Source organism: Pan troglodytes, chromosome 4 (genome assembly GCF_028858775.2).
Source record: "Pan troglodytes isolate AG18354 chromosome 4, NHGRI_mPanTro3-v2.0_pri, whole genome shotgun sequence".
In the NCBI taxonomy this organism is placed as follows: domain Eukaryota; kingdom Metazoa; phylum Chordata; class Mammalia; order Primates; family Hominidae; genus Pan; species Pan troglodytes.
Genome location: NC_072402.2, coordinates 176,361,573 through 176,388,379, shown reverse-complemented (window position 1 = coordinate 176,388,379; position 26,807 = coordinate 176,361,573). Strand labels below are relative to the sequence as shown.

Sequence of the window (26,807 nt, the reverse complement as noted above, 5' to 3'; positions counted from 1 at the left end):
CATTGAATGGGTAGTAATGCAGATTAGAATTTTGGGAATGAGAAAGAAAATATATACAATGTAAGGCTGCTAGAAATGAAAACAAGGCTAACATCATTTTTCATGTTTTTAAATGAAGACTGTCTAAAACTCTCTCACACAATGCAGAGGAAGAGAAATGTTAGTTTCCTTTGAAGGAGAAAAAGCTTACAAATATTTACATGAATGACAGAAAGGAAGCTATGGATATATGTTATGGTTGAGAGGAAACACTCATGAAAGACAGTAAAAGCCCAGAGAAGATGCATAAAGACAGGGTTTCAATTCAGAATGCAGAAGAAGACAGAAGAGGACATAGTGGTTGCTAACATTTACCAAATGCTCAGTATGTTCCAGGCAGTGGGTAAGTGCCATAAATGTAACAACTCATTTACTCCTCATAATCCACCACCTCCCTGCAAGATGACATAAGTGAGCCCTAGAGAAAAGAGGCCCATCAGTAATGCGGAGGTGTCATCTGAGAACACACATCCAGTGGCCCTAGTCTCTCCAGAGACCCAACAATCTCTGAAGTGATTTTCCCCAAAGACACACTCATGTAACAAGTCTGCACAGCCTGGCACTTACCTCGAAAGCCACCCTCAGGCGGTTCTTTTTGCATCAGACTCAGTTCTTCTCGTTCCAGCTGGGAAGTCCCATTGGGTTTGGAAAGGTGATTTCCTGCTTAAGAGGAAAGACATTAAATTTGGGTTCTGAACTGATCCTAAAAACCAATCCTAGCAGAGTTCTGATCATTTCTCCTTCAGGGCTTCTGAAACAAGGAAGGTGTGGCTTATGAAGTTCCCCATTTTCCATTCTCTACAGAAAATTTCAATCTTCTGCCTTGAAAGAGAGGACACCAAGCAAACACCCTAAAACAATGCCTTATGATCAGGGATTTCGAGTCCAAATTCATAAATTTCACAGGTCACACAGGATTGAGGGGGAAAGGTGTCAAGAGGTGGGTTTTGAGTTATAAGAAGTCCTTACCCAGTGAGACCAGGTTCCTGTAGTTCTCCAGCATCACCTCCCCATACACGGTCATCCTCTGAGCAGAATCTGCTTGAATCCACTCTTCCCAAGAGAAATCTATGGACACATCCTTGAAAGTCACTGATTCCTGAAACTAAAAATTCCTCAATAAGGGATTATGCCAACCAAACCCTCTGAGGGGAGTGAAAATCCCAGCAGCACTGAAAGGACAAAGATCTGCCTGAGAAAACATGCTGCCTTCCAGATGGAAGAAAATGTCTGCCACCAATCACGAAATAACCAGAGACAAAATATAAAAAGTGTTTTGGGAGGTAAGGACAGGAAGAGTAGGTATAAGTGAGAAATAAGGAAAGGCACTAAAGGCGGCTCTAGATTCCCATGGGAGAGGAGGGAGTGGTGTTGTGATCACCTCCTATTCACCCCATTGGTGAAGGAGGGAATCCCTGCCCTAAATGGTACATGATGACCAAACACGGGACACTTGACACTCAACAGATGAGGTCGATAGCAATTTATCAGCCACATACAGTCACAGCCCAGCCCTCGTTCTTTTCTTTTCTTTCTCTTTCTTATTTTTTTGAGACCGAGTCTTGCTCTGTCGCACAGGCTGGAGTGCAGTGGCACGTTCTCGGCTTACTGCAACCTCCACTTCCTGGATTCAAGAAATTCTTCTGCCTCAGCCTCCCGAGTAGCTGGGATTACAGGTGCCCACCACGCCTGGCTAATTTTTGTAATTTTAGTAGAGATGGAGTTTCACCATGTTGGTCAGGCTGGTCTCAAACTCCTGACCTCAAGTGATCCGCCCGCCTCTGCCTCCCAAAGAGCTGGGATTACAGGAGTGAGCCACCGTGTCCAGCCAGATAAATTACTTAAAACTTTTTGTAAAGAAAATGAGAGTAAGACCATGGAAATAAGAATAGATAATAGAAATAAAGCAATAGAAAAGGTTTTCATCATTTCAGGACAGAGAGCGTTTTGATATGTAAATAAGGAAAAGGGAGAAAGCACAACTGACCCTTGAATACATGGGGGTTAGGGACACCAACCTCCCTCACAGTCTAAAATCCACGTGTAACTTTTGACTCCCCCAAAACTTAACTCCTAATAGCCTAGTGTTGACTGGAAGGCTTACTAATAACATAACAGTTATTTCACATATACTCATTAAATGGAAGTGGATCATCATAAAAGTCTTTCTCCTTGTCTTCACATACAGACGGCAGAGGAGGAGGGAGAGGAGAGGTTGGTCTTGCTGTCTCAGGGGTGGCGAAGGTAGAGCAGGTGGCAGGAGAGGCAGGCACACTCAGTGTAACTTTTATTGGAAAAAATCCACATCAAAGTGGGCCTGTGTAGTTCAAATTTGTGTTATTTAAGGGTCAACCGTAGTGGAGAAAGAAGGACTGAATACGAGAGACAGAGGGCAAAATCAATTTCCAAGAAATCTGTGTACTTCACATCCAAGACTAGGAACTCCAGAAAAAGTGTCAACACTCAGGCACAGAGTTCATTGTCTACCTTTCTTTCTACATCATTTTCTCCCTAATTTTTATTTAATCAATATTTCAAAGTTACAAAAATATATTAAAAATCACTGACAAATATTTTCAGGAAAAGTGCAGAATTTCCATTTTATCCAAGGAGAAAGGGAACTAAGAAAATCATCAGATGTTCAACAAACGTAAAGAAAGGAGAATAAAGGAAATAAGACCGCATAATAACCAGAAAAATACTTAACACACATATAGTGACAAACACCAATGGTTCGCTTTCGCTATTAAAAGGAACCTTTTTTCCCTATAAAAAGGTTCAGTCCCTAAAAATGAACCCAATGGTTCATTTCCCTTGGCAGATGAAGGAGGCGGTGGCAGTGGTGGAAGAAGAGGCGGCGGCGACAGGGGTAGGGAGCCTGGAAACCCCAGCGGGGATGGTAGGTGGTTTGGACCCGCCATGCTGCCATCGTTTCCAGAAAGGGTTTGACTGGAGGAACCTCTGGAGCAGCTGTTGGCTAGCTCCTCTGACTGATGACATGTTGAGGTGCATGGGCCAGTGGCAGTGAGGGCAACTGATCCAGAGGAGGCCATTCTAGAGGCCGGGACACCAGTACCATGGGCCAGTGTGTCACCAAGTGTAAGAATCCCTCATTGACCCTGGGCAGCAAGAATGCAGACCATGACCCCAGCAACAAGTCACACAGCAGGCAGGGTGCAGGCCACTGTGAGGAGCAAGTACCACCCTGTGGCATGCCAAGTAGAGATAGCCTTGTCAATAGGACCAAGAAGGCCGAGGCTGCCAGCTGCCAACATCCTCAGGAGATGGTGGGAGGGAGTCCAACTCCAGTGCCGAGGAGTCTTCCTTGCAGGGGTTGGAAGAACTGTTCAGGTGCTACAAGGATGAGTGGGAAGATGCAATTTTGGAGGAAGGCATGGAGCACTTTTGCAATGACCTATGTGTCGACCCCACAGAATTCCGAGTGCTGCTCTTGGCTTGGAAGTTCCAGGCTGCAACCATGTGCAAATTCACCAGAAAGATTTTTGATGGCTGCAAAGCATTAAATGCAGACAGCAGTGACAGAATCTGTGCACGGTTCTCTAGCCTCTTAACAGAAGCCAAACAGGAGAATAAATTCAAGGATCTCTACCAGTTTACATTTCAGTTTGGCCTGGACTCTGAAGAAGGGCAGTGGTCAGTGCATCGGCAAATAGCCATCACCCTATGGAAACTAGTCTCTACCCAGAACAATTCTCCAGTATTGGACCAGTGGCTGAACTTCCTAACAGAGAACCCCTTGAGGATCAAGGGCATCTCCCGGGACTCTTGGAACATGTTCCTTAACTTCACTCAGGTGATTGGCCCTGACCTCAGCAACCACAGTGAAGATGAGGCCTGGCCAAATCTCTTTGACACCTTTGTGGAGTGGGAAATGGAGTGAAGGAAAAAAGAAGAGGAAGAGAGAGGTGCACTCAGCTCAGGGCCCGAGGGCTTGTGTCTTGAGGAGCAGACTTAGTGGCTCTGTCCCAGGAGCAGCGGCAAGGATCTGCCCGCTGCCCTGCAGCCAACTGAGGAATTGGACCTTTTGGGAAATTACTGAAGATCAGGATAGTTTCTACTTCACACCTTTGTTGGGGTGATCAGACTCAACACCAGGCCATGGGGGCTACAAAGTCCAGCAGAGTCAAAGGAATGAGCAAAGAGAAGTCAAGAGTGAAAGTGGGACCAGGGGGCCAATGCTAGTATGGAGGCTGCAAAGGCCCCAAGCTCTGGAAGCAAGCACTATTTACTGGTGATCAAACAAAGCAGCAGGTGGTGAGGATGTGGGGGTTGAAAGAAAGCCATTTATTAAGCAATGATCTACAGCTGAGATGGTTTACCATTTTCTTTGAAGCATATGGAACATGTTCTGCTGCTTGAGATAATGGGAAACACGTTCTTCTAGTTTACGATACAATCGAACTATAAGCCTGGGAGTGCTAGAAGCAAGGAGCCAGCAAGTGTAGACACATTCCAGAGGCCACAAGGGGTTTCACGCCCTGAGCCCTGGATTCCATCCAAGCCATGAGGGGTTTTACGCCCTGAGCCCTGGATTCCATCCAAGCCACGAGGGGTTTTACGCCCTGAGCCCTGGATTCCATCCAAGCCACAAGGGGTTTTACGCCGAGCCCTGGATTCCATCCAAGCCACGAGGGCTTTTATGCCCTGGGCTTAGATTACGGTGCGGCAGGGCAGCCTTCCACCCTTTAGCACTAAACTTGGTGTTCCAAAGGCCATGAGGGGTTTTAGACCCCAGACCCCAGACATGTTCCAAGACTCTTTTACACTATGTCAGACATGCAAGCCCTGCCTCAGCTTTTTTTCCCAACAGTCAGCTTTTCTCCCAACACACCTTTCTCTGCTTTGTATCTGAAAGGGCTCTAAAATGCTGTACCATGTTTTAGGCACTTTGTTCATTTTTTGGTTATTTTGGTTATTTCTTGTTTTGGGGGAATCTCCAAAAATATTTGAACCTGGCTACATGTTATCTTTTTTTTGTAGCCTTCAGATAGAATAAGCCTGCCATTTCTTGCACAAATTAGGTTTTTTTTTTTTTTTTTTTTTTTGGTAGGGGAAGGCATAGAGCAGGGAGTGGGGGATGAGATGGTTAGGGTGAATTCACATTATAAAATGATACAGTGCCAGATCTGTTTTGCATATCGTTTCTAAGGGCAGGTCTGTACTGTGTGTAGCACTATTTACATGGTTGAAATTAGGTTGTAATAATTATTATTATTATTATTTTTTGAGATGGAGTCTTCCTCTGTCACCCAGGCTGGAGTGCAGTGGCGCAATCTCGGCTCACTACAAGCTCCACCTCCCAGGTTCACGCCATTCTCCTGCCTCAGCCTCCCAAGTAGCTGGGACTACAGGCAACCACTGCCACAACAGCTAATTTTTTGTATTTTTAGTAGAGACAGGGTTTCACCGTGTTAGCCAGGATTGTCTCGATCTCCTGACCTCATGATCTGCCCACCTTAGCCTCCCAAAGTGCTGGGATTACAGACGTGAGCCACTGCGCCCAGCCAGTAATAATTATTTTTAAAGATTTACACAGATTTGAATAGGAGTGTTAACTTAATCACACTGCATTAATTTCCAGGCGATTTAGAGCTCTTGGAGAGCCAAGGCCAGCCAAGAGCATTTGTAGTCTGGTGACAACCCCCTTTTAAGCTAATTTATCCAGAACTCTGATTTCCCTCACTTCTTGCTCATTCCTTCTTTGACCTATGGCATTTCATGTTGAGTTTATCCATCAACATGCTGCACCTGTCAGTCAAGTGAGCATTTTTTAAGAACACGTTGTACTGAGAACCACTTAAGCATTGAATGCAGAGAAAGCAGTGCTACCTCAGTTTTGCTGGAAGTAGACTTCTTTGATAGTTTTCTTTCTTTGATGAAGTTTCTGTATTTTCATGTTGTAAGTGGAAATAATTTTTTTTGTTTGTTTCGTTTGCCTTGGAGCCAAAGTTTCTGTTCCTGGTGGTTTGGAAACTGTGTGCCGGCCAACTGACTTTAAGGAAAACTGTGGTATGCAGCTCTGCTTGAATTGTTATTTATTTATTTATTTATTTATCTCTTTGAATATCACGAGCTTACTTGTCTGGCAAAGGCAGAAGCCTGGAGTGCGCCTGAATTGTGCCAAACAAATATCAAAGTATATTTAATAGTTAAATTTGTGCCCTTTCCCTTCTTGCTGCACCCATGTTGTCACTTAACCCCCAGGAGTCATCTTTTTGTTAAAGTCAGGCTCATTTGGGGTAATATGATGACTGTTTAGGTTTACAGGACCCTCCTCTCCTTTCCCTACCCCCAAATATGTGTATATACACATATAAAATGTGTATATATAAAATATGTGTATTTTATGTGTATACACATATAAAATATGTGTATATATAAAATGTGTATACATACATAAAATGTGTATATACATATATAAAATATGTATATATTTTAACTATATAAAATATATATGTGTACACATATATGTATCTATATTCCTTTGTTTCTTTGCCTGCTTATACTGGCCATAAAAGAGGGAGCTGCCTTCAATGTATAAAGTATAGGAAGAATGCCAGGGAATGCCATAATGGAGGCTTTTGGGTCTGAATTTGGACCACTTTCACTAAAGAGAACATGAGCTTGTTCAGCCCTTTCCTCACAAGAGGGTCCAGTTCCCCAGACTTCTCCACACGCTCGCTCCATAAGGCCAGCTTTGGCCAGACTGCCTCAGGGGCTTGAGGAGCTGACTCTGGTCCTACCTGGTTTCAGTTAGAGGATCCTCCTGTTATTTTTCCATTTAAAAAGTATGTCCTCAGAAAACTTTACTGGAAGGATGGGTGGCTGAACTATACGTTCAGCTTCCAACACTTTGGAACAGATTAAAAAGGGAATATTTTAAATAAAAACTTATTAAAAAAAAAAGACAAAAACTCAGCCGGGCATGGTGGTGCACGCCTATAATCCCAGCACTTTGGGAGGCTGAGGTGGGTGGATTGCTTGAGGTCATGAGTTCGAGACCAGCTTGGCCAACATGGTGAAACCCCATCTCTACTAAAAATACAAAAAAATTAGCCAGACACAGTGGCGTGTACCTGTAGTCCCAGCTATTTGGGAGGCTGAGGCTGGAAAATCACTTGAACCCGGGAGGCGGAGGTTGCAGTGAGCCGAGATCGGGCCACTGCACTCCAGCCTGGGCAACAGAGCGAGACTCTGTCTCAAAAAAAATAAATAAATAAAGACAAAAACTCTAAAATTGATTTAAAATCCAGCTGTATGGTACCTACAAAAGATATACGTAAAACAGAAACCAAAAAGTTTAAAATTTCAAAAGAGGAGGGCAGACACAGGATATGGCAGGCAAATGCAAATGTAAAGAAAGCAGTGAGAATAACGTTATCAGATAAGGGAGAATATATGTGAAAACAAAAATAAGCCTCTTTTTGGTGAAAGAAGATTATCAAATCAGAAATACAAGATTCCCCTTCCAAAAATCATCCACTTTTTTCAACAAATTACCTTGTTAGCTGAATACAGTAGGCAAAATAAAAGTCCAAATCCAGGTTGCTATGTGCTGGTCTTCCTTGCTTCCCTAAACCCTCACCACCTTAAGTCCTGGCTCTGTGCTCAGCATGCGCAGAGCTTCTATTGTGAAATGCACTGCAGATCCCCGTGCCAGCTGTGGGCTGGTAAAGTGCTGATTTAGGTAACTACAAAAGGCTTCTTAAAAGGTGAACGTGGCCAGACATGGTGGCTCAAGCCTGTAATAGCAGCACTTTGGGAGGCCAAGGCAGGTGGCGGATGGCTTGAGCTCAGGGGTTCAAGACCAGCCTGGGTAACATGACGAAACCTTGTCTCTACAAAAAAGACAAAAATTGGCTGGGCGTGGTAGTGTGCACCTGTGGTCCCAGCTATTCGGGAGGCTGAGGTGGGAACATGGCTTGAGCTCAGGAGGCAGAGGTTGCAGTGGGCTGAGATCACACCACTGTAGTCCAGTCTGGGCAATACAGCCAGGCCTTGTCTCCAAAAAAAAAAGAAAAAAGAAAAAAAAAAAAGAAAGTGAACATGAAACTTAGTAATATACATTTGTCATCAATTCCTTAAGATGTTTTATTCCTTTCCTCCTTTCCATTTAGTATGAGTCATTTTCCCCCTAGCACTACATTCAGTACAGAATACCTCATAGTGTTTAAGGAGCTTCATGGGTTTATCTTACTCATACAGAGGTTTTCTTAAACCTAAAAACAAAGGCTTTTTGATACAGTTATTGTTTGAAAAAACTGCATATCAAATAGAATAAGGACATTATAAATGATGAAAGTATAATTTATAAGTAAAATATGATAGTGATGAAGTTTCAGGCACTGCAGCAGCAAAGTGTCTTCAGATACAATACTGAGCAATCCAAATTTTTTCTTTACAAAATCACAATCATATTAAACTCCAATTACAACAGCAACAAAAAATGAAACACCTAAGAATACATTTAAGAGAAATACGCAAGATCTTCATGATTGGTCTGTAAAGAGTTAAAGGCCATAATGAAAGATCTGAATAGAATAAAGTATCATTTTTTTACTTAATATGAAGAATAAACATCGTAAAGATGGCAATCTTCCTCAAATTGACTTACACACTTTGAAATTCAAATCAGAACTGCATAATTTTACTTTTTTACTATTACTGTTGGAACTTCATAATAAAATTCGACTATTAAGGATAAATATATGAGAACAGTAACGAAACTTTTGCAACGAAAAATGAGGGAAGAGTTGCTTTACGAAATACCAAAATGGGCCGGGCGCAGTGGCTCACTCCTGTAATCCCAGCACTTTGGGAAGCTGAGGCAGGCAGATCATGAGGTCAGGAGTTCGAGACCAGCCTGGCAGCATGGTGAAACCCTGTCTCTACTAAAAATACAAAAAGTTAGGCAGGCGTGGTGGCACGTGCCTGTAGTCCCAGCTACTGAGGAGGCTGAAGCAAGAGAATGCCTTGAATCCGGCAGGCAGAGGTTGCAGTGAGCCAAAATCATGCCATTGCACTCCAGCCTGGGAGACAGAGCAAGACTCTGTCTCTCAAAAAAAAAAAAAAAAAAAAAGCAAAATGAATTCTGAGACAACAAATACAATAGTGTGGTACTACAACAGAAATAGAACAATGGAATAGAATCCAGAAAAATAAACATATATATAAATTTTATATATATGTAATATATATAAATATATGTAAACTATATTATAATATAAACTCATATATATTTCATATATATGTGACAATTTGGCATATTTTAAAGGTTCCATTTCAAGTCCACGGAGAGTGAGCAGATTATTTCAGTAGATAACATCAGCTCCAATGCCATCTCCTGAGAGGGGCCACTCCTCTGCTGAGCTAAAACAGCCCTGAGTGACACTCTACCATGTTCCCCTGCTGCGTCCTCATCACAGCACCTAACACTATCCTCAACCATATTTCCTCTTTATTGTCTGCATCCCCTGTGGAAAATAAGAGCTCAGAGAAGGAGATCTTGCCTCTCTTACTCACTGCAACATTCCCAGTATCCAGAACACGGCACACCACATGGCAGAGAAGCGCTAAATATGTTTAATGAGTGGATGGATGGATGAAATGCTTCACCATATCATGTTAAATGAAGTTAGATCCCTACTTCACATCACAGACAATACATTCCAGACAGCACAAGGATGTAAATTTAAAATTATAAAACTAATAGAAAACACAGAAAAAGATTTATATTATCTTGGGGTACAGAAAACTTTTCTTTTTTTTTTTCTTTTTTTTTTTTTTTGGGAGATGGAGTCTCACTCTGTTGCCAGGCTAGAGTGCAGTGGCACAATCTTGGCTCACGGCAACCTTCACCTCCCGGGTTCAACTGATTCTCCTGCCTCAGCCTCCCGAGTAGCTGGGACTACAGGCACGTGCCACCACGCCCAGCTAATTTTTGTATTTTTGTATTTTATTTTTGTAATTTTGTATTTTTAGTAGAGACGGAGTTTCACCATATTGGCCAGGATGGTCTCAATCTCTTGACTTCGTGATCCACCCACCTCGGCCTCCCAAAGTGTTGGGATTACAGGCGTGAGCCACCGTGCCAGGCTCCTTTTCATAGCATGATCCCAAAGCCAAGTAAAGAGAAAGGAAATTTAACTGCATAAAACTTCAAAACTTTTTTGTAGCAAAAGATATTATAAACAAATTTAAAAGAAACATGATAGAATACTGGCAACGTATAGCAAAGGAATACTATCCACTTTATAGAAAAGACCTCTTTTATATGTAAATAACTCAATATAAAAATGGGCAAAGGGTGTAGACAGGTATTTTAAAAGTCTGGAAGAATGTACATCATAGTTGTTTCTGAGGGTTGGAAACTTGGAATTCTCTCTCATTGCCTTTAAATTTTTAAAAAGGGATAGTAGATATGATGAGTCTATATGCCCAATATTTATAAAATATTAAATTTAAAGGCAAATAAAAGTAACACCTAGACAATTCATACTACCATCACTGGCCAATATGGGAAAGATGAAACTACGGAGAAAGATGAAAAAAGGAAAACAGCTCTAATGTTGCATTGATATGTCCCAAGTCTATTACCGTACTTCATAATTGCATTCCATTTACAGGTTATAAACACATCTAGTTGACAATTACACTTTATTTCTCAACATCTGAGTTACTCATTTCTCATCTACTGTACAGTTCCAAGTGATTCATCAGTAATTCAGAGAAGCAGCAACAAAAGTGACGAAATGCCTGTCATCAGCTGCTATCAAGTGTCTAGACTAATGTCCCTTAAGGCAGACTGGTTAACTAAACTATGATATGCCCACATAATCAAAGAAAGAAGCCCCGATGTACTGATATGGACAGGTCTCCAAGATACATTGTGAAATGCAAAATAGCTAAAAATAGAACAGGTGCAGACTCCTGAGTAAATATTATCTGTTATCAACTGGATTAAATATTGGGAAAATGCATACTTTTATGGGCTTTTGTAGTCATCTCTGGAAAGCTACATAAGAAATGAGAATCATTACCTTTTTATGAGGAGAGATAATAGGGAGCTTGGAGACAAGAGTAGGAAGAAGATTTATTTTAAGTGAATGCTTATTTTTGAATTCTGAACACTGTATCAGCCATTCAAATTTTAATTCATCACAATCTGAATCAAATTATCAGCAAACATCAAACAAACCCACATTGAGGATCATTCTATGAAATAACTGGCCTGTACTCTTCAAAAGTATCCAAGTCATTGAAGATCAATAATGAACTATTCTAGATAAAAGGAGACCAAGGAGATACGACAGCTAAATACAATGTGTGATGTGGATTGGATTCTGCACCAGATAAAGGACAGTTGTAGGACAGGTGGCAAAATGCAAGTAAGGTTTGGAGTTTGGCTAATAGTATTGTATCGATGTAAGTTTTCCTCATGTTGATAACTGTATTTTTGTTATGTATGATAATAGAAAGCACACACAGACACTTAGAGTGAAATGGGCATGTCTGTAATTTATTCTCAAATGGTTCAGAAATATATATACACATACATATACATAAACATGTGTGTGTATACAGGAAGAGAAAAATGGCAAAATGTTAATTCAGATGAAGACTATCCAGAAATTGTTTTATTTTTGCAGCATTTGTTGTTATCTCACTCTGTCTCCCAGGCTGGAGTGCAGTGGAGTGATCTCACGTCACTGCAACCTCCGCCTCCTGGGTTCCAACGATTCTCCCACCTCAGCCTCCTGAGTAGCTGGGATTACAGGTGTGTGCCACCACGCCCGGTTCATTTTTTGTATTTTTAGTAGAGACGGGGTTTCACCATGTTGGCCAGGCTGGTCTCGAACTCCTGACCTCAAGTGATCCACCTGCCGTGGCCTCCCAAAGTGCTGGGTTTACAGGCATGAGCCACCGTGCCCGGCCTTGCAGCAGTTTTTAAAGTCTGAAATTATTTCATAATAAAAGTTAAAAAAAAAACAAACCAAAAAACCACAAGATAGCATTTTCCACCCTTGAAAATAACTGAAATTTAAAAAGCTTATAATACCTAGTGTTATGAACTGTGTCCCCCAAAAAAGGTATGTTGAAGTCCCAGCTTCTAGTACCTTGCAATAGGACCTCATCTGAAAACAGGTTGTCTCAAATATGACTGGTATCCTTATAAGAAAAATGGCTATTTGAAGACATGAACACATAAGGATAACATCAGATGACAAAGGAGGTAAGGATTAGAGCGATGCAGCCATGAACCAAGGAACACCAAAGAGTGCCAGCAAACCACCAGAAGCTGGAAGCTAGGAAGAGGAAAGGAAGGATTCCCCCACCAGTTTCAGAGAGCAAGGCCCTGCAAATGCCTTCATTTCAGACTTCTGGCCTCCAAAACTGTGAGACAATAAATTTCTATTGTTTCGAGCCACTCAATTTGTGGCACTTTATTACAGCAGCTCTTGGAAATGGATACACCAAGTATGGAAGAGCATGTAGAGCGACTGGAATTCTCAAATACTGCAGGAGGGAATGTACAATGGTACATATACTTTGGAAAACAGTTTAGCTGTTTGTTACAAAGTCAAATGTACACTTGACCTAGGTATTTACCCAAGAGAAATTAAAGTATATATCCACAAAAAGACTCATACATGAATGTACAGAGCAGTTTTATTCATAATAGCTAAAAACAGGAAACAACTTGAAATGTCTGTCACAAGTGAATGAACAAAAGGTGGTATATTCAACTGTGTACTACTTAAGACAAAAAGGAACAAACTATTACTACACACAATATCATGTAAAGACCTGAAAAACATTACGTTGAGCAAAAAAAGCCAGGCATAATATATACTGTTTGATTTCATTGACATGAAGTTCTACAAAGGGTAATACTGTAGGGACAGAAATCAAATCAGTGACTTCCTGGGGTGGGGGACGTGGAGTAGAAGTGGCACGAGGACACTGTCTGGCTGGGGTGGGGGACGTGGAGTAGAAGTGGCACGAGGACACTGTCTGGCTGGGGTGGGGGACGTGGAGTAGAAGTGGCACGAGGACACTGTCTGGCTGGGGTGGGGGACGTGGAGTAGAAGTGGCACGAGGACACTGTCTGGCTGGGGTGGGGGACGTGGAGTAGAAGTGGCACGAGGACACTGTCTGGCTGGGGTGGGGGACGTGGAGTAGAAGTGGCACGAGGACACTGTCTGGCTGGGGTGGGGGACGTGGAGTAGAAGTGGCACGAGGACACTGTCTGGCTGGGGTGGGGGACGTGGAATAGAAGTGGCACGAGGACACTGTCTGGCTGGGGTGGGGGACGTGGAGTAGAAGTGGCACGAGGACACTGTCTGGCTGGGGTGGGGGACGTGGAATAGAAGTGGCACAAGGACACTGGCTGGGGTGGGGGACGTGGAGTAGAAGTGGCACGAGGACACTGTCTGGCTGGGGTGGGGGACGTGGAGTAGAAGTGGCATGAGGACACTGTCTGGCTGGGGTGGGGGACGTGGAGTAGAAGTGGCACAAGGACACTGGCTGGGGAGGGGGACGTGGAGTAGAAGTGGCACGAGGACACTGTCTGGCTGGGGTGGGGGACGTGGAGTAGAAGTGGCACAAGGACACTGGCTGGGGTGGGGGACGTGGAGTAGAAGTGGCACGAGGACACTGGGGTGATGCAAAAGTTCTGTACCTTGACTGAGGTGGTGGCTATGTTGGTGCATAAATTTGTCAAAACTCAATGAATTCTATGCTTAAATTGGGTTATTTTATTAAACTGTGCCTCAGAAAAAGCTGATTTAAAAATTAACACTATTTTGGCTACATACATTAAAATGTAGGTTACTGACAACCAAACCACAACAGTCATCAACCAAAATCTTCTGAATGCTTCCCCTTTCAACATTTCCCTCTTCCAGAAACTCCCTTTGTCCAATACCCCCATTTTAAAAGTTATTTTGCCTTTTATAACTGAGTTTGATAATACTGAAGAAAGCAGTACAAATGGAAATCACAACAGTTTATACTTGCCTCCACGAAGCTTTCTTTAAACTGGTCTCTAATAAATAAACAAGTGATCCTAATAAATCAACGACCCCTAATATATACTTTTATGAGAAGAGAAAATGCCGTTAAGTCTTCAGTATTCCAGACAACAAGGCTAAGTAAGTTTAACCTTAAAAAAAAAAAAGTTAGGGCCAAGTCTTCTGATGCCTTATTTTCTTTTTCAGAGAAGCCTGGAATCCTCACCTACTATCCCAGCTCCATGCTTCCCTCCATCTCACGGACACTACTTTTTCCTAGAAAAGTTTTGATTGTGCGAACTCCCTTATCAAAATTCCTCAGACTGACCTCCACCCCCATGGCCACCACCCTGCCAAACACACAAACTCCTCCTTCCCGACACTTGGTCCTAAAATTTTTATCCGATTTCTTCTACTCCAGCAGAGCATTTCTCACTATCAGTCACTGCCCCCTTCAGTCCACCTCTAAAAGTCCATACACAGGCTCTTGGCTGGGATGATACTAAGAATGCCTACAACTTACTGAATAACTTCAACATTCCAGGAGCCACGCCAGGCATTTTTTACTTTTATTATTTTATTTGAACTTTCAACAGACCTATGAAGTAGCTATTACTATTAAATGAAATCAGCCAGGCGACATTCTTCATAATGTCACCTATATGGCAGACAGGTAATGCTGTAATTCCTATTACGACCACGAGAAAATAATGTTTCAGGAAAGCCAAGCCTCTTGCCAAGACAATGTAGCTATTAAATGGTAGAGTTGGGATTTAAACTCTGGACACACTGACTCCCTTATAACAAATCCTCTCCAGTTATCCCTTCCCAACCCCTGAGATGGGCAAACACTACCTACTTCTCCTGGCCACCACCCTGATCCTCCCCTTCACTCAAGCTTGGAATACGGATAAACTGGGTCCCTAACCACACTTGTTCTTATTACCATATTCAGGTGCAATTATGACTGTATACCATGCAGATGTGCCCTCTTTTATGATCCCTGAGAGCCCATAAGCCCTATAAGCACCAGCACCGGCTTGCATATAACTTTTTTCCCTTTCTGACCCTTGAACAGCACCAAGAACACAGCAGGCCAGGGTATCCAGCTGAGTAAGTGGCAGCTAGGAACAGAGGTCAGGAACACAGAGGGGGCTTTGTGAAAAATATCCAGCATTCTGCTATTTCAATAACCCTGTCCTGAGCAGTGAGGCCCACATGCAGTACAGGAGGAAGGGGGAGGTTTGAGAGGGAAAAATGAGCTCACCCGAGCTCCCAATGGCAGAGGCCAAGCAGCCATTGCCTTCTCCTTCCTTCCTGTGGGGTTCTTCCTTGGGGAGGGACAGAAGCCAAAGGAGGCAGAGCTGAGCGAAGGGAAAGAAGCCATGAGAAACAAGACTCCTGCAACAGCAACAATGAAAATGCCTATAAATAAACTAAATAAGACCTGGATAGTAGCTACATAAAGAAAATGATTTTCATGTATTAAGTTCACTTCATTATGCCTATTTAGCTATACAAAGACGAAAGACAGAGAGACATGACATATTCTTGCACAATATGTCTCAATATACCAGGATGTCATTTCTTTAATTCATAAACTTAACACATTCCCAGCCAAGTTATGCCTAAGTAACAATATTTTACAGTTAATATGGGCCATGCGCGGTGGCTCACGCCTGTAATCCCAGCACTTTGGGAGGCCAAGGTGGGTGGATCACTTGAGGCCAGGAGTTCGAGACCAGCCTGGCCAAAATGGCAAAATCCTGTCTCTACCAAAAATACAAAAATTAGAGAGTGGTGGTGGGCGCCTGTAATCCCAGCCACTCAGGAGTCTGAGGCAGGAGAATCACTTGAACCGGGGAGGTAGAGGTTGCAGTGTCGAGATCACACCACTGCACTCTAGCCTGGGTGACAGAGCAAGACTCCGTCTCAATAAAAAAAAAAAGAAGTTCACTAATTATGGAAAAAATATTTAAGTTGTGTGTTACAACAACTAAGACTTTTTTAAAAAAGAATACTGATGAGAGACAACTTGCCCACCAGTATTCATAAAGCTACAAGAATTGGAACACAATATTACTGACTTATTTACCAGATACATTGTTGACCACCAACTGTATACTAGGCACCATTGCATGGGGTAGGGGTGGATACAGCTGTAAATAAAACAGATAAACTCTCCGCAATCATGGATGTTATAGCCGAACAGGGAAAAGCATCAATGGAACAAATTAAAATTCTACCAACCTAAATGGTTCAAATACACATGTATTTATATATGTGTGCGTATATATATATTTCATTCAAGATATGAAATAAGTGACATTTCATATCAACAAAGAAAAAATTACTAAGTAACTTGTAACAAAGGCTTACCATTTGGAAAAAAATAAAAATGTACACAAAAAATGAAAGTACTAAGAGAAACTACAAACATTTTTGTAATCTCGTGGGACAGACAGCTTCTCTGCCAGTGATGTCAAACACCCAAACGTGAAGAAAAGGTTTTCATGTGTGACCATAAGAACCTGTGACGTTTCTGCAGAGTCAGGAAACATGCTTATGTATCAGATACAAAATTAAAATACAAAATGCAAACTGCGTGAAAATATTCATTAGTGTTCAAAATGCAAATGTAAACAATCCTATCTTTTGCACCTCTCAGAAGTTCAAGAGAATGCTAACATTCACAGTTGGTGTGGGTAAATCTGGCACTCTTACACTGCAAGTGTTTATATAAACTGCAACAGACAGGAGGTATCAAAATCCTTACTTTACCCTGGACCTAGAAATTTCACTTTAAGAGATTTATAGAATAAGACAAAATGCAAAGATGTACGTAGCCAGATGGCCTATACTGTTTATAATACTGAAAAAAAAAAAAAAAAAGAAAACCCTAACACAAAAACCTAAGGAGAGGATTCAATACGACACATCCATACTTTCCCTCACGCTCATTAAAATGACGACGTAGCTGTATTTAAAATCTGGTATAAGTAGACGGTGTTAACATATTCCAATGTTTTTTTCAGGTGTATTCTCTATCTTCATTGGGTGTTTAGGCCAGTAAAAAATTACAAGGCTTAAGATTTGTACACTTCAAACCCCTTACCAAATGTATCTCATGACTCAGTTTTAAAAGATAGATGGAGAAAAAGCTGCTAATATTCATATTTCTGTTTAAAAACAAAGTACAAAGTGTTTCTATGCTTATACACATATCCACGCTGCCATGCAGATGGAGATAGATTTTGAATGATTGTTTTAATCTCAATTTTCTAGTTGTGCTACAGTGAAATCGCTTAAGGAAAAAAAAAAAAAAAGATTCCCCGAGGTCGAAACCTGCACCAGGTTGGCCTCCCCATTCTTATTGTGAGATGGGAGGGGAGCCCATGCCAGCGCTCTCGGAATGAGAACCAGAGGGCGGGTCCGGAGACCCGGTTTACACAAAGGGCAGATGCTGCACAGGGAGACCCAGCCTCTGGCCCAGAATCCCCGGGATGTCCGCGGGTTAGGTTCGCTCCACGGTCGCAGCGTGTCCCGGGACAAAGCTGCGCGCGGCTGGGGAAAGCCAGGGAGGAACCCGGGTCCGAGCGACTCTTGGAACCTTGGGCCCCTCCCTGACCCGTGGTGGCCGGCGTGGCCCTTGTTCCAGCCCCCATCCCCGCTGCTCCGGGGCTGTGATTCCACCTCGGCGCCTGCCCAGGACAGCGCCGAAGGACACTCAGCTGCCAGTGTGCTCGCGCCGCCAGCTCCTGGGGAAGAGGGAGCGCACCTGGAGCTGGAGGCCCGGCGCTCCACAGGCGCAGTGAGGCCGCACCCCCGGCCCATCTGCTGCGGGCCCGCCCCTCAACCCTCAGGAAGCTGGGGCCTCGCCCCGCAATCCTGAGCTCCTCCTGCGGGGGCCTACAAGACTCACGGATGGCGCGCGCCCCCGCCACCGGCCCCGCACTCACCCTCTCCCAGCAGGAGCGGGAGCAGCGGCGACCCACACAGCCGCGACCGGCGCTTACAGCCCGGAGCGCCAGACTACATTTCCCACAAGGCTGCGGGGCTGCAGTGCGGCCAGGCCGTCGGCGTGTGCGAGAACGGGGCCCCAGAGGGCAAGGCTGTGCCAGTGGCCAGCTGAGGTGGCCCACGGTGTGGCCGCTGCAGGTCATCGGTGTGTCCAGGCGGGACGCGGGGTTCCCAGGCGGCCCCTTACCCCGGCTAAAGTCGTCTCTCTGGCCAGGCCTGCAATCTCAGCACTTTGGGAGGCGGGTGGGTGAATCACCTGAGGTCAGGAATTCAAGACCAGCCTGGCTAACATGGTGAAACCCTGTCTCTACTAAAAATACAAAAAAAATTAGCCAGGCGTGGTGGCGGGCACCTGTAGTCCCAGCTACTCGGGAGGCTGAGACAAGAAAATCACTTGAACCTGAGAGGCAGAGGTTGCAGTGAGCTGATATTGCACCACCTCACTCCAGCCTGGGTGACAAGAGCAAGAGAGTGTCTTAAAAAAAAAAAAAAGGCATTAATTTACCAGCAAATAAAATATTTTAAACTTTTATGTATTTAATAACATAAGATACAAAATACATAAAGCAAACATGGGCAGAACCCATTTTTAATTTTGTTTCTTTCTTTTTTGTACAGATGGGATCTTACTCTTGCCCAAGCTGGTCTCAAACTTCTGGGCTCAAGCAATGCTCCTGCCTTGGCCTCCCAAAATGCTGGGATTATAGGCGTCAGCCACCACCCTGGCCTCAGAGTTTTTAACCTACCTTCTCAGTAACTAATAGAAAAGCTGACAAAAAGGTCACTATAGATATGAAATATTTGAAAAGCAAAATTAGTTTTATGTTAATGAATAGACATGTAGACTACTCCACCCCAAAACTGAAGAAAACACATGGAAAAGCATATATTCATTTAAGAAATGATCTCATACTAGTCTGTAAAGTAGCCTCAACACATTTCAAGCAATTGGTATCACACAAGACCATATTCTTTGACAATGTAATTAAGCTAAACATTTTTTAAAAGACTAGAAACTTTTTAGAAAAGATTTAGGTAAAGGGAATATTTAGAGGAAATTTTGCAGCCTTCAAAGCATACAGTAAAGAAGAAAAGAAGGCAGATTGGGTAGAACACATCTAATTTTGTTCCCTCCTAACACGTACTGATATAGTTCAGGACACACACACACTGCCAAAATATGGCACCTCATCATTTGAGAAAACAGCAGAAACAGGAAGGACTTTTCCACACATCTCCCACGAAGCAGGTTGTAAAACCTAGGAAGAATTTCCTAACGTCCCCTGAAGCAGGTCATAAGATTCTCATGTGAGATTTGCACTCCCTATACCTGGAGGAAAGTAACATCTTTATTGCTGAAGACACACAGTCACAAAGAAAACTCTTGAACAAACAGGCCTTGCTAAGTTGCCCCCAGTGTATTACTATTAGATCATATCCTCTTTGTCCATTTATATTTCTCTGTGACTTCATCAAATTTAGCATAAAAATACACAACTTTAACTGTTTCTTTGGGACTTCATTTCCTTATGTAGGCTGCTGTGTCATGTAAAACTTGTATTAAAGAAACTTGTATGTTTTGCTCTTGTTAATTTGTCTTTTGTCTTAGGGGTCTCAGCCACCAACATAGGATGCGCAAGAAAAATGTATTTTGCCTCCTCTGTACCACTAAAAGCAAATGTAACAGATTGTTTGAAAACTTGTTAATTCACAAGGTCAGGAAAAACAAGTAAGGACACACCAGCAACATTTTAAATCTTGGAAACAGATGGATGTTATTTTCTTGGCAAACCTGAAATAATGCCAAATCCCAGAGAGCTGTAAGAAAGGTAAAGGCCAGGCTGGGTACAGTGGCTCATGCCTGTAATCCCAGCACCCTGGGAGGCCGAAGTCAGGGGATCACTCAAGACCGCAAGTTCCAGGACAGCCTGGGCAACATGGCGAGATGCTGTCTTTACAAAAAATAAAGGTAGGAAGGAATGGAGTCTCTCTACTGTTTTGTGCAAATGTAGTCGGGTTTATGATCAGAACTGCTGTTATGTACAATGCTGCTAACCTCCAAGCCTTGGAGGGAAAAGGTTAAGTATGAACTTTCTGTTCTTGGGCACACAACCAAAAGGCCTGGACAATGAGAAACTTTTTCTGGACTGGTTCCACTAATGCTTTTGTCCGTGAAATCACGAAGTACCTTGCCAGTAAGGGACTGCCCTTGAATGTTCTTTTGATATTGGACAATGACCCTGGTCACCCAGAATCCCATGAGTTCAATGTCAAAGGCACTGAAGTGGTCTACTGTATTAATATCAGATAATGTGGACTTTGTAGACAAAGAAAATTGAGACAGGAAAATTACATAATGATAAAAGGGCTAATCTACCAAAAAGTTATAGCAGTCAGTTTTTAATTTTTTTAAATGTTTCGTAGAGACAGGATCTACCTATGTTGCCCAGACTGGTATCGAACTCCTGGCCTCAAGTGATCCTCCCACTTCAGCCTCCGAAAGTGCTGAGATTACAGGCACATGCCACCATGCCCAGCTTTGTTGCTGTTGTTGTTGTTGTTTTTTGAGACAGTCTGTCGCTTTGTTGTCCAGGCTGGACGCAATCTCGGCTCGCTGCAACCTCCGCCTCCCAAGTTCAAGCGATTCTACCTCACCTGAGTAGCTGGGATTACAGGCACTAGCCACTGTGCTCGGATAATTTTTGTATTTTTAGTAGAGACAGGGTTTCACCATGTTGGTCAGGCTGGTCTCGAACTCCTGACCTCAAGTGATCCACTTGCCTCAGCCTCCTAAAGTGTTGGGATTACAGGCGTGAGCCACTGCGCCCGGCCTAGCTTTGCTTTTTTCTTTCAAATTCTACAGCAGGCTTAAAAATGGTTTATGTTCAAACATTACAATACTAAGGGATTCTTTATCTATGTATTTTTTACCAGAGTCTTTATATTTTCATAGTTTCATGTTATTACCTTTCAATTTAAAGAATTCCCTTTAGCATCTTTTTGAGACAAGAGTCTGTCACCCAGGCTACAGTGCGGTGGTGTGATCTTAGCTCACTGCAACCTCCACTTCCCAGGTTCAAGGGATTGTGCCTCAGCCTCCCACCTAGCTGGGACTACAGACGCCCACCACTACACGTGGATAATTCACATATTTTTAGTAGAGATGGGGTTTCACCATGTTGGCCAGGCTGGTCTCAAACTGCTGACCTCAAGTGATCCCCCCGCCTCAGCCTTCTGAAGTGCTGGGATTATAAGCATGAGCCACCTTACCCGGCCAGATCTCCATTTCTTTAGGGTTGGTTTCTGGAGGTTAGTTTCTTTTTATTGGGAAGTGTTTCACTCTTTCTTTACAGCCTTGTGATCTTTTGTTGAGATTTGGCCACTTGAAAAAAACAGTCCCCTCCAGCAGTCTCTAAGGATTGGCTTTGTATAAAAGAAGACCGTCATCATTTAGCACAACTAGAGATTCTGGGATTGTCTCAAAGTTTTTCTGGGGATGCTACTTCTCTGGGCTTGTGCACAGAATGAGGTTTTTGCCTGCTTCTTCTTTAGAGATTGTAACCTCTTGTTCCCCTTGCTGTTTGCAGTATTACAGTCTCTCTGGTGATGTAACAAGCTCCAGTGCTCACCTTTGTTCTCAGCAGCCCCCAATCTAGCATCCAAACTAATTCCAGTCAGTACTCTGAGTCTCATGAGACAAACCATGCCCTTGGAAAGCACCATGAAAAGCTAAAACACTGGATGCACAGCCCACTCTTCTTCCCTCCTGAGGGAAAAACTGGCAGCTGAGTGTTTTTTTCCTGATCACACCTTGCCACGCTAGGCAGTGGGAGTGGCTAGGGTGGGTAAAATGTCAAAAATTTTCTACCATTTTGATGTGTCTCTGTCTTTGCACTCACCTGGCGTGCTACAACCTCTTAGTGTCTAGAATTCTCACAAAAGCAATTTGTAGTTTGATGTTTAGCTGATGTCTCTGCGGGAGAACAAGGGACTAGGGCTTCCTATTCTGCCGATGTCATTTCCCTGGGTTAAAACTTATTTTACTTCAGTACTTGAAAAATGATGTGCCTCTGTCATTTCTAGTGAAAAATCTGTTTTCATTAGATTTTTATCCCTATAGGTAAACTGTGATTTTTCTCTCTAGCCTCCAGTGTTTTTTTTGTTTGTTTTTTTGTTTTTGAGACAGTGTCTCACTCTGTCCCCCAGGCTGGAGTGCAGTGGCGCAATCTCGGCTCACTGCAAGCTCCACCTCCCAGGTTCACACCATTCTCCTGCCTCAGCCTCCCGAGTAGCTGGGACTACAGGCGCCCGCCACCACGCCCAGCTAATTTTTTGTATTTTTAGTAGACAGGGTTTCACCGTGTTAGCCAGGATGGTCTTGATCTCCTGACCTTGTGATCTGCCCGCCTCAGCCTCCCAAAGTGCTGGGATTACAGGCGTGAGCCACCAAGCCCAGCCTAGCCTCGATTTTCTTTTAGTTTTCCGAAGTTGAACTGTGATATGTTTTGGTGTGGACTCCTTGGATTCATGCTTCTAGAGGTTTGCTCAGCTTCTTGAATGTATAGGTTCATACCTATTGCTAAACTTGGGAATTTTCAGCCATTAATATTTCAAAGATTTTCTAGGCCCACTTTTTCTTCTCTCTCTCCCCTGAACTCTGATTATATTGTTAGATCTTTCATTACAATTCTACAGATTCCTGAGTCTCTGCTTTTCTTCCAGTCTGTTTTCTCTCTGTATTTAAGACTGAGTAAATTCTACTTTATCTTTAAATCCACTGATACTTTCCTCTGTCCTCTCAGTTCTGCTGCTGTGCCTATGCAGTGAATTTTAAAATTTTTGGTTACTGTATTTTAGTTCTAAAATTTCCGTGGTTTTTTTGTTTGTTTGTTTGTTTGTTTTGAGACAGAGTCTTGCTCTGTTGCCCAGGCTGGAGTGCAGTGGCACCATCTTGGCCCACTGCAACCTCTGCCTCCCGGGTTCAAGTGATTCTTCTGCATCAGCCTCCCGAGTAGCTGGGACTACAGGTGCGCACCACCACGCCCAGCTAATTTTTGTATTTTTAGTAGAGACAGAGTTCCACCATATTGGCCAGGCTGGTCTCGAACTCCTGACCCCATGGTCTGCCCGCCTCAGCCTCCCAAAGTGCTAGATTACAAGCATGATCCACCACGCCCAGCCTAAAATTTCCATTTTTTCTTTCTCACTTCTTTGCTGAGAGTCTTTTTATTTCAAACATTTTCATAATTGCTCATTGAAACATGTTTATGATGGCTACTTAAAAATCTTTGTCAGATAATTGTAACATGTCTATCATTAACTTGTTAGTATCTACTGATTGTCATTTTTCATTCAAGTGATCTTCCTGGATCTTGACATGATTTTTTGTTGAAACTTGAACATTTTTAGTATTATGTTATGAAACTCTGAATCTTATTTGACCAGGTGGACTAGCAGCTCATGTTCCTCATTTGACATATCTAGATACCGCATAAGGGTCTCCATTTTACTTGTGTGGGTGAAATTTCTGGGAGCTTACTAGGCCTACACTGATATAACTATGGTTGGGAGGTATTAAGTGTGACTTATTCCTGCTCCCTATGTAGCCTCCAATGACACTGTGGGGTTGGAATGTGGTCTGATTACTGCTGGGCAGGGGTAAATGGTCTTACTCTGCACTAGGCCTCCACTTAACATCAACCTACCAGAAAAGGGGAATGATGCCTTCTTCCTACTGGGTGGGGATAGCAGCCCTTTCTGCACATGGTCCCCGCTATTATTGCTGGCATAGGGCAGGTGCTCATTACCAGCCAGTGTGGATGAATAACCTAGCTCTTGGCACTCTCTGATACCACCCAGCAGGGGTTTTATGAGCCTTCTTTTCATCCTTACAAGGGCAGAAGTTTAGACTTCCCACTTGGCTTTTGCTGGTGTGTATAGTCATGGGAGCAGCTTTATCTGGTTGTGTGACCAAAGTAGAGTGGCTGTCTAAAGTTTTCTGTCTTGCTAGACTGCCCAATTCCTGGTCCTTTGGGTAGAGACAGTAGACTTTTCTTTGAGCTTCCTTTTTTGGTGGGTCTCTGTTGGTGTTTCTGGGTTTTCCATCTTCTTCAGCTCCAAGTCTGGGATATATGAGGCAAAAAGAATCACCACTGGCCAGGCATGGTGGCTCACACCTGTATCCCAGCACTTTGGGAGGCCAAGGCAGAAGGATCACTTGAACCCAGGAGTTGGAGCCTGGGAAACATAGGGAAACCCACCCCTACAAAAAAAAATAGCCAGGCACAGTGGTGCATGGTACAGGACTGTGGTCCCAGCTATTTTGGAGGCTGGCGTGGGAGGATCACTTGGGCCTGGGAGGTCAAGACTGCAGTGAGCCGTGATCACATCATTGCATTCCAGCCTGGGAACGAACAAGACCGTCTTGAAGGAAAAAAAAAAAAAGAATCACCAGAGTCTTATGTTTATTTATAATATACAAGGTTTCAGATGTACGGGATAAGTAAGGAAAGGTACATCTGTCTATTCCATCTTCCTGGAATAATCTGATTTTTAGGTTGAAAATTTAATTCGTAATACATAATTATTTTATTGAACAATATATACCAATATAGTGTTTTATTGAACAATATATACCAATATAGTGTTTTATTGAACAATATATACCAACAGGAAAATAGTAAGATTTCTTTGGAGTTCTTTTTGTTCTCAGATCAACTCATCTTGAAATCTCTACACAAAAATTCATACGATGAAAATTTTAAATTTTGAGTTGATCTATACCATATACCACCAAGACCCATAAAGCAGGATATTACATAATAATGTAGAATTTCTAGAGCTGAAAAGGCTAGACACCATGTAACTTGAAGCAGAATGGGGGCTGGGAAACATACAAGTTTCTTGACTGTTCAATGCTCTCACAGAAAGTTATATAAGAAAATAAAATATTTTCATTTTTTATAGATCTTAGAAATTACATTACTGAAATAACTGACTTTACAGCTTGGAACAGACTGAACTATGATACTAACTAAATATCTTCTGATCTTGAAAGACTAATTGCACCTAAATTTTTAAAAATATAACCATGTCAGCTTTAATTAAGAATTTTACTATCTGTAGTATTTGGCAAAATACCAGAACAGTTTCGGACACCAAGAACAGAAATAACCTTTTTAGTTCTCATTAAGAACTCTTCTCACAGACTCGCCCAAAGACCTACTCCCAACAATCAGTCCTTCAGTTTCTCAATGATCAAATAATCTTTGAATCATTTGATCATAATCAGAAATGATCAAATAATCTTTGAATCATCTATTCTATCAGATAATTCTTCCTAAAATAGTCTCAAATTGGTCATTTGCTCCTCAGAAATATAGTGAATTAATATGTCCATCATCATATCCAAACTCCTACAGTCTTAGACAGCATTCAAAGTCTCTGACAGGGTAACTGTAGCTTTCATTTCAAATATTTTTATTTTATCCTACCAGGAGCCCTCTACACCAGCAAAGCCAGTCTCCCTACAGGTCCCTACAAATGCTAGATTTATTCTTCCTCTGAGCCTTTTGCTCCTGGGCCTTGCCTTCCAAGAGTACCTCATTTCCATGTATTATTACATCTTTCCTTGAGACTTGGATAATTTCCTTTTGCTCTAAGTTCTTAGAACACAACGTTGGGCACTTCATCAGGCTTCTGTTTACTAAGGAAGAAACCTGATCTTATATACATATACACATACATGATGATATATCATGACCAAGTAGAATTTATTTCAGGAATGAAACATTGGTTAACACCAAAATTCAAACAATTATCTATTAAAAGAATGAAGAGAAAAACAAAATGATCATTTCAACCAATGCAGAAAATGGACATGACAAAATACTACTCCCTTTTATGATAAAAACTCACATCACACTAGGAATATGAGGGAATGTCCTTATTCTGATAACAGGGATCCACAAACAATTTTTTGGCAGGGGCAGGGGTTGGGGGGCGCATGTGGGGGAGGCAGAGTCTTGCTCTTTCCCCAAGCTGGAGTGCAGTGGTGGGATCACAGCTCACTGCAGCCTCAACCTCCTGAGCTCAAGCAATTCTCTTACCTCAGCCTCCCAAGTAGCTGGGACTACAGATGTGCACCACTATGCCTGGCTAATTTTGTTGTTGTTGTTGCTCAGGCTGGTCTCGAACTCCTTCCTGGGCTCAAGCAATCCTCTTGTCTTGGCCTCCCAAAGTGCTGGGATTACAGGTGTGAGCCACCATGCCCAGCCTGGAAAGAAAGCTAACATAATATTAAATAGAGAAATATACTTATCATTTCTATTCAACAATGTACTGGCCTGTACTAGTGCTATAATGTAAGAAAAATAAAATGTATTATGATTGGAAAAGAGAAACAGAATGGAAATTATTTAGATTATCGTTATGTGTAAAATATCCAAAAAAATCTACAAGCAAGCTATTAGAAATAAGTGAATTTAGCTAGGTTGCTGGATACAAGGTCAATATACAAAAACCAATTATACTTCTATATACTAGGAACAAACAGGAATGAAGTTTTAAGATACAATTTGCAATAATACCATGAACACGTCATGCCTCCTTGCCTTGCACAAGCTTTTCTCCAATTTGGAATGCCTTTCCATCTACCTCCACATGCCTGTTGAACTCTGACATTTCTTTCCAGTCTCCTCAGATTTACCACTTTTT

General features: G+C 42.5%; 1 protein-coding gene and 1 pseudogene across 6 annotated transcripts in view; one reads left to right on the top strand and one right to left on the bottom strand.

The window, feature by feature from the left end:
• Positions 1-26,290, bottom strand: part of ZFP2 (ZFP2 zinc finger protein) — a 43,763-nt gene extending 17,473 nt beyond the window's left edge. For 2 of the 6 annotated variants that reach the window (XR_010157062.1, XM_009450293.5), the window contains exons 1-3: positions 18,032-21,540; positions 1,009-1,144; positions 607-702 (exon numbers count right to left, since the gene is read on the bottom strand). Coding sequence is in view for 3 of the 6 variants with exons in the window: in XM_009450293.5 (XP_009448568.1) it covers positions 607-702; positions 1,009-1,144; positions 18,032-18,235 (436 nt within the window). In the remaining 3 variants the exon portion in view is untranslated. Of the gene's footprint in view, positions 1-606; positions 703-1,008; positions 1,145-18,031; positions 21,541-26,200 lie in introns of those variants that run through there. The other 4 variants (XM_063810973.1, XM_009450294.5, XM_063810974.1 and 1 more) reach the window with 4 other exon arrangements.
• On the top strand, positions 2,870-4,100 carry LOC471766 (DCN1-like protein 3; annotated as a pseudogene).
• Positions 26,291-26,807: the final 517 nt, after the last annotated feature.